The sequence below is a fragment of the Myxocyprinus asiaticus genome, chromosome 11, assembly GCF_019703515.2.
Source record: "Myxocyprinus asiaticus isolate MX2 ecotype Aquarium Trade chromosome 11, UBuf_Myxa_2, whole genome shotgun sequence".
Lineage (NCBI taxonomy): Eukaryota > Metazoa > Chordata > Actinopteri > Cypriniformes > Catostomidae > Myxocyprinus > Myxocyprinus asiaticus.
This window is the reverse complement of record NC_059354.1, coordinates 22958252-22973164: the sequence shown is the minus strand read 5'-3', so window position 1 is coordinate 22973164 and position 14913 is coordinate 22958252. Positions and strand designations below refer to the sequence as shown.

Here is a 14913-nt window from a genome sequence, read left to right as displayed (position 1 = left end):
TTTTGGGGACAAGTTGACTACCCAAAGATAGAGACAGGCTTAACCCAGTCGTGGCCTCTTTTCCCCTTCTCTTTTTCCACTCCCTAAAAAAGAAGGGGAATTATCCGACTGGGCCGCCAGGTCTAGTCGGGGGGTGTCCCTCCCAAGGGGAGGACACCGCAGAGACCACACCTCGCCCCAGAGAGGGGGGGATATTTAAGTGGAAAAATACGTCACATGGTATTTCCAACCATGTGGAGAGCCTTCAAGGTAGATCCTGCCCAATGGGGGAGGAGTTACTACAACATGGAGACTGGGGCAGAGGGGCTCTGCCCAAGGAAGATGCAGTTTGCCAGCAGGGAAACGAATTAGCGGAAGATATATATCGCATGGGGTTAGCCTTACAAGGAACCGCCACATGCGGAGCACCTACCCCAGAACCGGGCTCTTAGTTAGCACGTATACTGGGCCGGCAGTGAGTCTCTCCGAAAACTCAACTGCCACAGGGCTCAGAGGAAGTCAACCAGGAACAAGTTTTGTGAACACACTGGGAATTAACAGCGCACGTCTTCAGCTCAAAAGGAGGTGGAAGGCGCTATGTGCAAGCGATACACCCGGCCAGCTATCCTGGGCTTATCCGCTTAAGTTGCGTGCCACTACCTGGGACGAAACCAGTTCCACCCGGAGGTTGTAGAACCTTGCAAAGGTGTTGGGTGTTGCCCAGCCCGCTGCTCTGCAAATGTCTGTTAGAGAGGCACCTCTGGCCAGGGCCCAAGAAGCCGCTACACCACGGGTAGAATGGGCTCGTAGCCCTACCAGGGGGCGGCATGTTTTGGGCAAGATATGGCGTCAACAAGCCAGTGGGCGATCCTCTGCTTGGAGACAGCGCTTCCTTTCCGCTGTGCACCAAAGCAGACAAAGAGCTGCTCAGAGAGTCTAAAGCTCTGCGTGCGATCCAAATAGATGCGCAAAGCGCGCACCGGACACAGCAATGCCAGGGCTGGGTCTGCCTCCTCCTGGGGCAGCGCTTGCAGGTTTACCACCTGATCCCTGAAAGGAGTGGTGGGAACCTTGGGCACATAGCCCGGTCGGGGTCTCAGGATCACATGAGAATAGCCCGGACCGAACTCCAGGCACGTTTCGCTGACAGAGAACGCTTGCAGGTCACCTACCCTCTTGATGGAAGTGAGCGCAGTCAGGAGGGCAGTCTTCAGGGAGAGTGCCTTAAGCTCGACTGACTGCAAAGGCTCAAAGGGGGCTCTCTGTAGGCCCTGAAGAACTACGGAGAGATCCCATGAGGGAACGAGGGGCGGTCTGGAGGGATTCAGCCTCCTGGCGCCTCTTAGGAACCTGATGATCGGGTCGTGCTTCCCTAAGGACTTACCGTCAACTGCGTCATGGTGTGCTGCTATGGTGGCAATGTACACCTTCAAGGTGGAAGGGGACAGCCTCCCTTCCAACCTCTCCTGCAGGAAGGAAAGCACTGATCCGACTGCACATCTCTGGGGGTCTTCGTGTCGAGAAGAACACCACTTAGCGAATAGACGCCACTTAAAGGCATACAGGCGCCTCGTAGAGGGGGCTCTAGCCTGAGTGATCGTGTCTACCACCGCGGGTGGTAGGCCACTTAGGTCTTCTGTGTCCCATCCAGGGACCAGACATGGAGATTCCAGAGGTCTGGGCACGGGTGCCAGAGGGTGCCCCGTCCCTGAGAAAGAAGGTCCTTCCTCAGGGGAATTTGCCAGGGTGGAGCTGTCGCGAGGAGCGTGAGGTCCGAGAACCACATCTGGGTGGGCCAGAAGGGTGCTACCAGGACGACCTGCTCCTCGTCCTCCTTGATCTTGCACAGAGTCTGTGCAAGTAGGCTCACTGGGGGAAACGCGTATTTGCGAATGCCAGGGGGCCAGCTGTGTGCCAGCGCGTCTATGCCGAGGGGAGCCTCGGTGAGGGTATACCAGAGCGGGCAGTGGGAGGATTCTTGGGAGGCGAACAGGTCCACCTGTGCCTGACCGAATCGACTCCAAATCAGCTGGACCACCTGAGAGTGGAGTCTCCACTCTCCCCTGAGGGAAACCTGTCGTGACAGCGCGTCCGCTGTAGTGTTGAGGTTGCCCGGGATATGAGTGGCTCACAGCGACTTGAAGTGCTGCTGACTCTGGAGGAGGAGACGGCGGGCGAGTTGTGACATACAGCGGGAGCGCAGACCACCTTGGCGGTTGACATATGCTACCGCTGCCATGCTGTCTGTCCGAACTAGCACGTGCTTGCCCTGGATCAACGGCCGGAACCTCCGCAGGGCGAGCAGAATTGCCAGTAACTCGAGGCAGTTGAGGTGCCAACGCAGCCGCGGACCCGTCCAGAGGCCGGTGGCTGTGTGCCCGTTGCAAACAGCGCCCCAGCCCGTTTTGGAGGCATCTGTCCTGACCATGACGCGCCAGGAGACCAGTTCTATGGGAACACCTGCTCGTAGAAACGAGAGGTCGGTCCAAGGGCTGAAAAGACGGTGACAGACCGACGTAATGGCCACGCGGTGTGTCCCGTGGTGCCATGCCCGTCTCGGGACTCGAGTCTGGAGCCAGTGCTGAAGCGGCCTCATATGCATCAACCCGAGCGGGGTGGCCACCGCCGAGGATGCCATATGCCCCAGGAGCCTCTGAAAAAGTTTCAGTGGAGCCGCTGTTTTCTGTTTGAACACCCTCAAACAGGCCAGCACCGACTGGGCGCGCTCGTTCGTAAGGTGCGCCGTCAGGGAGACTGAGTCCAACACCAAACCGAGAAAAGAGATGCTCTGAACCGGGAGGAGCTTGCCCTTTTCCCAGTTGACCCGAAGCCCTAGTCGGCTGAGGTGCGAGAGCACCAGGTCCCTGTGTGCGCATAACATGTCTCAAGAGTGAGCTAAGATTAGCCAGTCGTCAAGATTGTTGAGAATGCGAATGCCCACCTCCCTTAACGGGGCAAGGGCAGCCTCTGCGATCTTTGTAAAGACGCGAGGAGACAGGGACAGGCTGAAAGGGAGGACTTTGTACTGATACGCCTGACCCTCAAACGCGAACCACAGGAAGGGTCTGTGTTGAGGAAGGATCGAGACGTGAAAGTACGTGTCCTTCAGGTCTATCGCCACGAACCAATCTTGATGCCGGATGCTCGCTAAAATGCGTCTTTGCGTCAGCATCTTGAACGGGAGTCTGTGTAAAGCCCGGTTCAGTACTCGCAGGTCCAAGATTGGCCCGCAACCCACCGCCTTTTTTCGGTACGATGAAGTAGGGGCTGTAAAACCCTTTCTTCATCTCGGCTGGAGGGACAGGTTCTATCGCGCCCTTCCGTAGGAGGGTAGTGATCTCCGCACGCAGGGTAGCAGCGTTTTCGCCCTTGACGAAGGTGAAGTGAATACCGCTGAACCTGGGCGGGCGCCTGGCGAACTAAATCACGTAGCCGAATCGGACGGTCCGGATCAACCACCGCGATGGATTGGGAAACGCAAGCCACGCGTCCAAATTCCGTACGAGGGGGACCAAGGGGACAACGTCGTCGGACGTACCGGCAGGTGGGGCCTCGCGGTGGGGCGGAGCGCGAGGTGCCACAGCACGTCGTGGCCGTGCTGAGTCTAGGGACATCGAAGCACTTACCTGGCTCCTTGTGACCACCCCCGGAACAGCCTGGGATGGGGGAGGAAGAGACCTGTCCTCTCGACCCGTGGAGGCTCACATCAGGGGTGGATTTGTGCCACAGCTGGGCGCTCAGGGGCGGAAAGGGCACCGCTGGAGCGCCAATCCTGCAAGATAAAGCCCGTGGACGGTTGTCGTGGTGACGACCGTACACACCAGGTATGTGACCCAGGGAGGAAGGAAGCCGCTCTTTTGCTGAACTGTTGGGTTCCGCAGCCACTTGGGCATGCGGTGAAATCAAACAAAAGGGCAATAAAAGATTTTCCACCCGGCCCTCCACCGGGGGATGGAGTGGTCTTTCTACCAGCTCCACGTGAGTGGGTTCCCTCGTCCCTGGGCTGCCCGTCTCAGGGGCGCTTTGAAGACCTCCGTGGGTTCTTCGGTGCTGGCTGTGAGACGGGTGGCGTCGGCTTCCTGCGGTGGGCTCCACGCCGGGGCCGGGCTGGAGGGGCGGGCTGCGGCGGAGCCGGTGGGACGCCTTTGGCAACGAGCAGACGGGGTGCAGGGTCTTGAGCCGCGCCGGGGCAGGATGTGCCAGATTGCTTCCGTCTGCTGCTTTACCGTCGAGAACTGCTGTGCAAAGTCCTCAACAGTGTCGCCGAATAGGCCCGCCTGGGAAATGGGGGCAGCAAGGAAACATGTCTTGTTGGCCTCGCCCATCTCGACCAGGTTGAGCCACAGGTGGCGCTCCTGGACTACTAGTGTGGCCATCGTCTGCCCGAGAGACCGCGCCGTGACCTTCGTCGCTCCGGAGGGCGAGGTCGGTCGCCGAGCGCAGTTCCTGCATCAGATCTGGGGCGGAACTACCCTCGTGCAGTTCTTTCAGTGCCTTGGCTTGGTGGACCTGCAGGAGAGCCATGGCGTGCAGGGCAGAGGCAGCTTGTCCAGCAGTGCTGTAGGCCTAGGCTGTCAGGGACGACGTGAGCCTACAGGGCTTGGACGGGAGCTTAGGGCGTCCACGCCAGGTGGCAGCGCTCTGCGGGCATAAGTGCACCGCGAGCGCCTTATCCACCGGGGGAATCGCCGTATAGCCCCTGGCCGCCCCGCCATCGAGGGTAGTGAGAGCGGGGGAAATGTGGAGTCGGGGTCGGGCAGTAAAAGGTGCCTCCTATGACTTCGTCAGCTCCTCATACACCTCCGGGAAGAATGGCACTGGAGCGGGGCGCGGCTGGTTTGAGCGGCGCCGCGAGCCCAGAAACCAATCATCAAGCCGCGAGGGTTCAGGGGAGAGAGGAGGGTTCCACTCTAGACCAACGCTCGCGGCTGCCCGGGAAAGCATGTCCGTCATTTCGGCATCGGCCTGTAACTGGGTGACCGTCCCCGAAGGGCGAAGCCCAGCTGAGGCTTCTGTGTCCGACTGGACAAGCCCGCTCTCCGATGCTGCGCTCGAGATCTCATCATCTTCGCGGGCCTCGAACAAAAAGCCAGACTCGCCGTGCGACGGGCCGGTGAACTCATCCGGAAGCCCGATTGGGGCAGACGAGCGTGCTGGGGAATGGGAGGTCCGCGGGGGGATACCCGGCGGAGGCGATCCCATTGAGGTCCCCAAATCGCACCCAGTGCTAGCCGTGCTGACCTCATACCCGTAGGTAGAAGGACCAAGGCGGGGAGCCGCTGGGGTGGCTTGCTTCCTTACGAAAGCAAGCCGCGACCGCAACGTTGCCATGATCATGTTCTCGCAGTGAGAACATGAACCATTCATAAACGCTGCCTCCGTGTGGGCCGCGCCCAGACATGAAAGACAGCGATCATGACCATCCGAAGTTGAGAGAAAACGACTGCGACCAGGAATAACACACGAACGGAAAGGCATCTTTAGAAAGACGCGTCTTTAAAAAGACGTTCCGTGCGTGCGCTCTTTTAGAGAAATATACTCTTTTAGAGGGGAAAAATGCTCTTTCAGAAAATATACTCTCTAGTTTTTCTGCCGAAGCGCCCAGGGGCGTTCTCTGCAGTGCACCAGTGCAGAGGAGGGAGAAGCCGCTGAAATGCGCCGTCAGATCCAGCAGAGGTGAATGAACAGTACTATTCAGCTCAATGAGCAAGACCGTTCGGCTCCGAAGAGAAAATCTGAATGAGTGGTTGCATACCAGCTCCTTTTATACCCGTATGTTCGGGGGAGAGGCATGCAAATACCACTGGCCAATTTTCATTGGCCTTTTATCAAAGACCAGAGGTGTCTCGGGCTCCCAAGAGTGACCCCTAGTGTCACTACATCGACACCAACGTCGAGTGAGTGACAGATAGGGAACAGCCTGTAGACTGATTTTCATGGGAAGGGAGCAGGTCGGTTTTGCCGGGAAAATCCAAAGGATGTGAAGTTTATGCGCGCTCCTGAGAGCCTTCCCTCAGACAGTAGCTTCTCTTCCGCTATTTAACAGCGACAACAAACTGCAACACTAGGTAACGTTATATTAGAGATGGAATCCAGCAAACATCAGGCTCCCAGCACAACACCGACTCCTACACAAAATATAAGGACCATCCATCGATGTGTATATGCTGTGTGCACAGCTATTAAAGAAAAACTGATGCTGTGTAATATCAGAGTTTACATATGATACATTCCTGATATTCAATAGGCTATTCTGAACAATCATCTAGTCTAAAGCATCGCCATCACAACTGCATTATGTCCCGCATATTTGTCCAGCAACTTTTAACGACCAGCTAAACTTGATTGTCATCTCAAATTCATTTTAGTGTCATAATGCAATTTACATTTTCTGAAGAAGCTCAGCAAAAAGAGGTAAAGAAGGTTAGATTTAAAATATTTAAACGTTTTAAAATGTTCAAAAGCTCGTTTTCTGAAAGTGAACTCTGATAGTTTATAGTCTTGAAGTGTAGAAAATGTCACTCAGCCGACTTTATTAGTCTGCAGAACAGGGTAAGGCTAATTTAAGTTTGTGTAAAGAAAAGGCATATATAGGTATAAAAATAAAAAAATATGTTCGTGTTCCAAAAACGCACACTGATGCTTTTCTTGTAGTATTGTGCATATATTTTTAATTTAAAACATATTTGTGCACAGAAATGATATGTTTTTTGTATTGTGGGCCGTCTATTATTTTGATTGGTGTGTAAAAGTAACTTTAATAAATAAACAGATGGATTAAATGAATCACAAACAGTGGCCATTCATTTGTTCTCCGTGCACTTGTCAAATGTGCATGTCTTGAAACGAGATATTTGTGTTGCTACTTCTGGAAGTGTCATGTTTGCCGTGATCGGATCTTTATGCCGTTCAGATCAATCCATAATCACGTACAATAAATTGGCTTTCAAGGATGTATAACTTGTCATCATGATTAACACAGGCTATCGATTGGGGTAAATTCTATCATGTGACTACATTGTAGTTTCCAAACCAGTTTTTCACGACATTTGAAGTATCGACATTGATTTTATGCGCTAGAGTCAAACGGAAAAATATTATGTCGACACAAGCGATAATTTGCGTTTCCATCAGCTTAATTTTGATGCGCTAAAACATTTTTTTGCAAAAAATCCTTGGATGGAAATGTAGTTATTGTTTTTGGTGTGCACTAGTTTGAGCATGAGCAACAGTTAGTTGGCTGCAGTTGACTTAACAGCCACAGGTGTCATTAATAACAAGGTAATAAATAAGATTCTGAATCTTACATTCTGCACCTTTACGTTTTGATATTGAATATTATCATATTGAAGTAAAATATTATTTGTTGTATGTGGGTTAATAATTTTAGCAGTTAAGACACATATTGTATATCTGATGGTAGTTTTCATTTCTAAGTACCCAAATTCTTAGGCTTTAGAATTGTGTTTAATGTGTAATCAACCTGTTACATGTCCGACATAATCATACAGGCTCATTGAATCAAGTTTAAACTTGTTTTGCTGATATTTTAGAAAAGAACCCACATAATTTCCTCACTATAAACTATAGATATTCCTTTATAATAACTTTTTTTTTAACATTAACAGACATTATTACACTCTAAATCTTAAAAATGTATTAAAACTGCAGTGCTGCCTATTTCCACCATTGAAATCTGCTGCTCGAAAGAACCCGGAAGCACAGTGTCACACAGACACAGCGTTTACAGTTTTTGAGAAAATTTACCTCTGAATGACTTACAGTTGTCTCTGCATATTAAGCTATGATAGAAGGAAGTATTTCAACTACACACTTCAGCTTTAACAAAAAAATTCTGCACTGATTGGTATTTTTAGAGCATAATGAATTCATTTTTTCACACTGGTTAATATTTCATTCAAAAAACAAACTATATAAACTAAATTACTAAATTACATGTTTAATAATAAACTAAATTAGTAAAAGCAAGAATGTTTGTTTTTTCTTTACTACAAAATACGTCCGATTCTTGTCTGTAATTCCAGCAGACCATCCAATAGCTTTTGATTTGAGAAAATCACTTGTCATTTAGAATCTTTTGTGATCCTATGCGAATGTGTAAAATAAACAAATGGGTATATAGCCTATACACATTTTTTGATCATTTCCAATTCTCCATTTGGTCAGACTTTAAAGGGGTCATGACATGCCTTTTTTATTATTTTAATATGTTCCTTGAGGTTCATTTATAAAATTAGACAGGGTGCTGCCCAACCCCCACAAAGGTTGCCAACCATCCCATAGAATCGTTCTGTATTTAAGGAAGCAAAATTGGGTTGTGTATTAAAGAGCACCTATTATGGTTTTTAAATGTGCCTAATTTTGTTTTAAAGGTCTCATACAATAGATTTACATGCATCCAAGGTCAAAAAACACTTTAATTTGCTCATAATTTAAATTGCAGCATTACCTTTTTTTCCCAGTGTCAAAAACAACTCGTTCAATGATCCGTTCTAAAGGATTCATTCTAAACTCCTCCTTTCAGAGAGCATACTCTGCTCTGATTGGTCAGATGTCCCAGTCTGTTGTGATTGGTCTACCGCTTAGTGTAGTGTTTGAGTGCGGGTCAAAGCTGTTCGCAAGCAGCCAGTGAAGACCAGAGGCGGGTTTTTTTGTTACCAAATGATATAGGTTAATACAGGAAGTAAGTCTGGAATTACTAACGACTCGTTTCAGGTGTTCAGAATCGGTTCTTTATTTTGGGAGTCAGTAACTCCATTTGTCATGCACTTTGATTTTTGAAACTTCGCAGACTTTTTTACATTCACAAACAGCTATATAACACACTACATGAAAGGTAATATTTGAAAAACCATAATAGGTGCTCTTTAAATCCATACGGAACGCCATTTGTCCCGTATTTTAGTGTCTCACACCCAAATTGCTGATAGTGTTTCACAAATTGAGAGACAGAATAATGCCAGTGCTTGAAGTGGGCGGGTACTCACCGGCACGCAGTACCTGCACTTCTTGCAGTCAACCGGCCATTTTTCTTGCGTACCACCACTTCTCAGAGTCTCCCGGTACAATGTAATGTTTTTACTTAATGTAAGTCTGTGATTCGATGAGTCCCGCCAATCACTTTTATCTGACCTCTCAAATGATTTTGATAAAATCGTGGTAAACATACGAACGCTCTCTGTGCAAAACTCAGCGGTGAGTTTAACAACTTTCAACACGTGCAGCAGCATCAGCGGTCGTCAAGCGATCCGTGGTCTAGTTCTGGAGAAGCGTGCATGTTTAAGCTTGTCTGGACTTAGTTTAGTTACAGTCTTCTCCAGCAACTTTTGGGTGAGCATATTTTATTGCGTCTTATTGTTTAGCTGCTGGGTGCAGTCAAAACTACAGACTAAAAAAAAAAAAAAAGTCAAAGCTGTTACAGTAATGATGTCAGCTTATTTCTGAGTTTTACAGACCTTAATCAGTCCTTGGGTGTGCTGTCTAAAGCTGAACATAAACCTACATTTACTTTGTGCAGAAGGGGCATAATGACACTTTTTAAATAGTTTATATGCCCCTGCTGATGAGCAATGATTTTTGATGTTTGTGGAACATGATAAAACAGGGTATTTGAACAGTACTGTATATGACTGCTCACACTAAATTTACCATGTACATGTATTCATTTTTGAGGATTAGAACAACACACATCTTTGTGTGAGCCAGCTTTATAATAAGCATGAATGAGAAATGGCAACTCTTTTAACAGGGTCAATCTAGTCACAGATTTATTATATAAAGTTTACATTTATTAGTTTGATGCATGTATACAAACAAGGATTTTCTAATTTCTTGGAATCAGCTACAGCCAGAGTGAGGGTAAAAGAAGTGGAATCAATAAATCTGCATTAACATTTGATAAAAACATGAAGACAAATACAGTAAGTGTTAATATCTGTTAACTAAATGTTATTTTACATGCAGCTCCTGCTCAGTTAACAATGGAATGTTGGGACATGAATGTTAAAAAAATAATAATAATGGTAAAATAAAATAAAATAAAGCTAAATTGCTATTAAATATGCTTTGCTAAGGATCTGCTTGAGTTCAATCAAGTAAGAACTAGAGGAAAATAAAACAGAAACTAATACCAGCCTAACAGTTGTACAGGTTCCAACATGTACCAACAAATCTTTAGAGTAAAATACAGAGATGACATTACATTAATACAAAAAAGTTTTAAGAGTCCATTTATCCCTGTGTAGCAAAGTGGATACATTTCATTTGATTCTAGTCATAAATTGGACATGGCCCCTTTAAGACTTGAGTTTTGTTACACAAGGGAGTTTCGTGACACCCCCTGTCTGGCACATTCTCATGTTGGAGAGGTGAGAATATGCATTGTGCTAGACAGCTCCTGGTTTTATTCATCTGTTGATAATTCTTTGGGTGAATATCACATTTTACACAAAATGCTTAGAAATTGCATAAAATATGTGGTCAGAAGAGTTGTATGTTAAAATGGAGTGTTTGTTATGGATCATTTTTGAAGGATGCATAAGGATTGCATGTGTGGAGTTTGACCACGTTGGCATATATGCAAGGACTGGGTATGTAAATTTAGAATTGATTCTATCTCATTTAATGATTTATAGCCCAGTGTTTTCCAGTTTACTGAATATTTGTAATACAAGTTATATGAAAACATGTGTTATGAGCATTCTATTGTTTTAAACTGCAATGCATGTCCTTAAAGCCTTGTCACAAATAAGAAAATACTGTGAGTGTTTAAGCATGTGTTAAATGCATAAGATGCTTTGAGTGATTTAAGCAAGTACTTAAATGCATAAAATGCTGTGAATGATATAAGCATGTATTAAGTATATGTTGAGGCATGTGCTAATGCCCTGTTTGTGTTTTCATTTAACATTAAATCCTCTACTGTGTTTCATCTCATTTCTTTCGACTGATTTTTCATTGTGCTGAAATTCAGTGAATAATTTTTGTTCTCATTTGGGACATTGTTCTTCACAGTTTATTTATTTTATTCCCTTTTTCAATATGGCCCCATCGACCGCTGTCCTTTTGATAAAACAGCTGTCAGAATAAAACCCCAAAAATATATTTTTTGTATCCTGTGTTGTTTCTTTATAATCACCAGCTACACCTAAAAACATAATTAAGGTCAGAATGTTCATAAAAGAGGTAGATTGGACTAAGGACCATCACCATTGTTTCTCATGAAACTGATTGGCACCAGGCAGAAAGAGTTGATATGATTACATGTACTTGTGAGAGATGTGTTATGTGAATTGGTATGTACACATTTATGTAGAAGCCACTTAGAGCCACATGTCAGCCATGATTTCTTTATTTTAAAATTTCAATAGTAAATGTTATTGGGGAGAGAAGAAAAGTTTGTACAGTTTGTTGAATTTATTGCAGCTCTCTCAGTTTCAGAAGGTAATACGTCTGATAGAACCAATTCTTGAGCTCATGGCACCCCAGTCGCTGTACCTCCTGTACTCACCAGGTCTCAGGAGGTATTGCCTGCCTCTGTAATTGGGGTGCTCATAGAAGATCCAGTATCCATCTAGCACATTACAGGAATGGATATCATTGTAGTGGAAGCGGTCATAAAGGGATGGACAGTCATCAGAAAACTCCATCATCTGACCACTAAAGTCTGCGCGTTGATAGATCATCATTCTGTAGGATCCCTGGTGCTATGTTTGAAAAATATTAATTTAAGCATCAATGTAATGCTGAACAACATTTATACACAGCAAATAATAATAATAATAATAAAAACTAAAACAATTTGGTAAAAAGAAAGAAGGTAAGAAACATAAACTTAACCCATGATGTATTTCCTGAAAACACATCTATTTATATTACTTATTTTAAGAATATTTAGATATTTCTACAGGAAAACAAGACAAAAATACTGATTAAGAAAATTTTTGTAGTGTAGGCCAAGCTGTAAGATTTGAAACAAGTACAAGGAGAGTGCTCACTTGGGGGATCATTCGACAGGATCTGACACAATCATTGAAACCCATCCACCGTTGGTAGTCAGGGTACTCGCCCCTGCGCAGAAAGTACTGGTAACCCATAAAGTGTGGCCGCTCATACACCATCCAGCATCCACTCTCAACCTGAATGGAGTTACAGCGGCTAAAATGAGAGTGCAGGTCAGCACAATCACTGTTGCACTCATAGGAGCGGCCCTGAAAGTTCCTGTCTTCATAGAAGATGATCTGTAACAGAGTTTTTGGAGTTGTTTTGTTGTGTTACCAAACAAGTATGGAGATGTCATTGTTTATTAAACGTACAAAAGAAATCACCAAGACACAAAAGATTAGACAAAAGCCTCACCTTCCCCATTGTGTTGAATCAGTTTTGTCCCAGTTCAACGTTAAGCGAGAACTACAGGGAACCTTTTATATACTTTACGAAAGCAGACATTGTCAGTGACATCAATTAACTTCAGATGTCAGCTTTTTTTTTTTTTTTTTTTTTGCAAGAGTAGTGTACTGCCATACAACAAAAGGCATTTGTATCAGTTGTCAGGGGAGCAAATTATGTTTTGTCATCTTGAAAAAGACAACAGCATGACTTATTAACCCTTCATGTCCATTTTTGTTTATATTTTGATTGTAGAATAATGCATGATGGTATATTCAAAGGGCAAAAAAAGGAGCTTTACAATTATCATTACTATTAGACAAATGATGAATGCATGTGTCCTTTGTAATTCTAAGCTTTTTTTACTTCTTCCTTTATTCGCTAAGGAATGCTTGGTTCATGGACCTTAGTACAGTAAATGGTCTTAAACTGCCATTATTCTGGTATTGCATCCTGCATGTGACCTAAAATTAGAACTCTCACTGCTTTTTGCTATTGACACTGACTGAATGTACTGTAGGTTTAATGTGCGAAAGTACAATCAACTGTAATATTTTGTGTAGTGATCTTTCAGCTTTCATCACATTAAAGGGGTAATGATGAGGAATTACATTTTCCTTGATCTTTTCACATGTAAGAGTTCATTGTACTATAAAAACGGCAAGTTTCAGAACTTCCTCCTCACTGCAAAAAGGGCATTTGTTGAAACCAAGCTGCCAGAACGACTCGTTCTCTACTTCCAAATTATTGTGATGTCACACTGTGGTAGACATTTGCATCTGACCATCTTCAAAACAACACATCAATGACTACTTTACCTTGTTACTCCCATAGCCCCACCCAGTAGTGGTGAGCAATGAGATCAGTGGTGGTTCTGGCATACTTGGTGCCCTAGGCGAAATCAGGTGGCGCCCCCCTTACCTTCTCCCTCCCCCCAATGTTAATATATATATATATATATATATATATATATATATATATATATATATATATATATATATATATATATACAATGACATAAAATAACATAAAAGATCAGATGCCATAAAAATGGCAAAGGAAAAACACTGCTACAATTCACACTTCTGTGCCCAGGGAAACTTCCCCAAAGATCACAATTTTATGACAAACTTATGACAAAATTTTTTGGCTGCTGTTTGTGTTTGTCAAATAATATTGAGTATGGATAGTATGTAGAGGCACAGAGCTTGTTTCTCCACCTGTGTTCTTGTTCAATATATTTTCTTTGTTTTTGCCATTGAGACACAAGTGCTACCTTTATATTTCACATACAGAGCTTACGCTACAAATCTGATGGACTGATTTGTAAAATTTCCATCATAGTCTATTTTTATCCATCAGATTTTTGTTTTACTGATGCTTAGTACATATGATATTGTCTCGATTTAGTCAACATTTAATTTTTATAATAATGTTTATATAATTCACAGAGTTGGGGAATGTACTTTTAAAAGTGTAGCCTACCTACATTATAGTTTTATTAACTTTATAAACGAAAGACAGAATCAGTCTGGTGATCTCTCTATAAACAGTGTGCGCACAGCATGCAGAGAGATATGATGCTTAAATATAGGTCTAACTCTACAGAGCACATCGATATGAAGACAAAGCCAAATCCCGGACATTTTCAGCCAATTTTGAAATCCCGGCCAGAGGCTTTTTTCAGGTCCGAAAAGGACATGTCTAGGAAAAAGAGGACGTATGGTCACCCATGAATAGGTGCGTTTACAGGCATTTTTGAATCGCAATGGTTGGAAACAGTTATCATGCACTCAAATGCTATATTTTTGGCAAAATGTTCCTGCTTTTGACAAAAAACCATGACAGAAGACATGTGCTGATTGTCACTGATCTTTCACCTGGCCGCTTCTGTCTCTCAATTTGTGAAACATTATCAGAATTATACAGTGCTGGAAGTAGAAGAAAAAAGCGCAGGTACTCTCCTTGAGACTATTAAACTTTTTTGGGAAATATAATGTACTCTGAGGCACATTCACTTTTTTTGTTTCGCAACATATGTTTATTTAAAAATAAACTTGGGGTTTTATAAACTGAACTGGGGCCAAACTTCTTTTTCCATATTTATCTTTCCAAACACTTTTATTGTAACTAACTAGTTAACATGAAAAACAAAACTGTTAATAATATGTGTTTATTTACATTAAAAGAGGTGTTTAATTACAATTTTCAAGTTCTAGACGTACACTATATTGCCAAAAGTATTCGCTCATCTGCCTTTAGACGCATATGAACTTAAGTGACATCCCATTCTTAATCCATAGGGTTTAATATGACGTCGGCCCACCCTTTGCAGCTATAACAGCTTCAACTCTTCTGGGAAGGCTTTCCACAAGGTTTAGGAGTGTGTTTATGGGAATTTTTGACCATTCTTCCAGAAGCGCATTTGTGAGGTCAGACACTGATGTTGGACGAGAAGGCCTGGCTTGCAGTCTTCGCTCTAATTCATCCCAAAGGTGCTCTATCGGGTTGAGGTCAGGACTCTGT

General features: G+C 44.7%; 1 protein-coding gene across 1 annotated transcript; it reads right to left on the bottom strand.

Annotated features, from left to right (window-relative positions):
* Positions 1-11321: 11321 nt before the first annotated feature.
* crygmxl1 (crystallin, gamma MX, like 1) lies at positions 11322-12396 on the bottom strand. The gene is made up of 3 exons (XM_051710785.1): positions 12358-12396; positions 11997-12239; positions 11322-11705 (listed from the first exon to the last, which is right to left on the bottom strand). The coding sequence occupies exons 1-3, from the start codon at positions 12364-12366 to the stop codon at positions 11436-11438; spliced, it is 522 nt and encodes a 173-aa protein (XP_051566745.1). The 5' UTR covers positions 12367-12396; the 3' UTR covers positions 11322-11435.
* Between the last annotated feature and the right edge of the window lie 2517 nt (positions 12397-14913).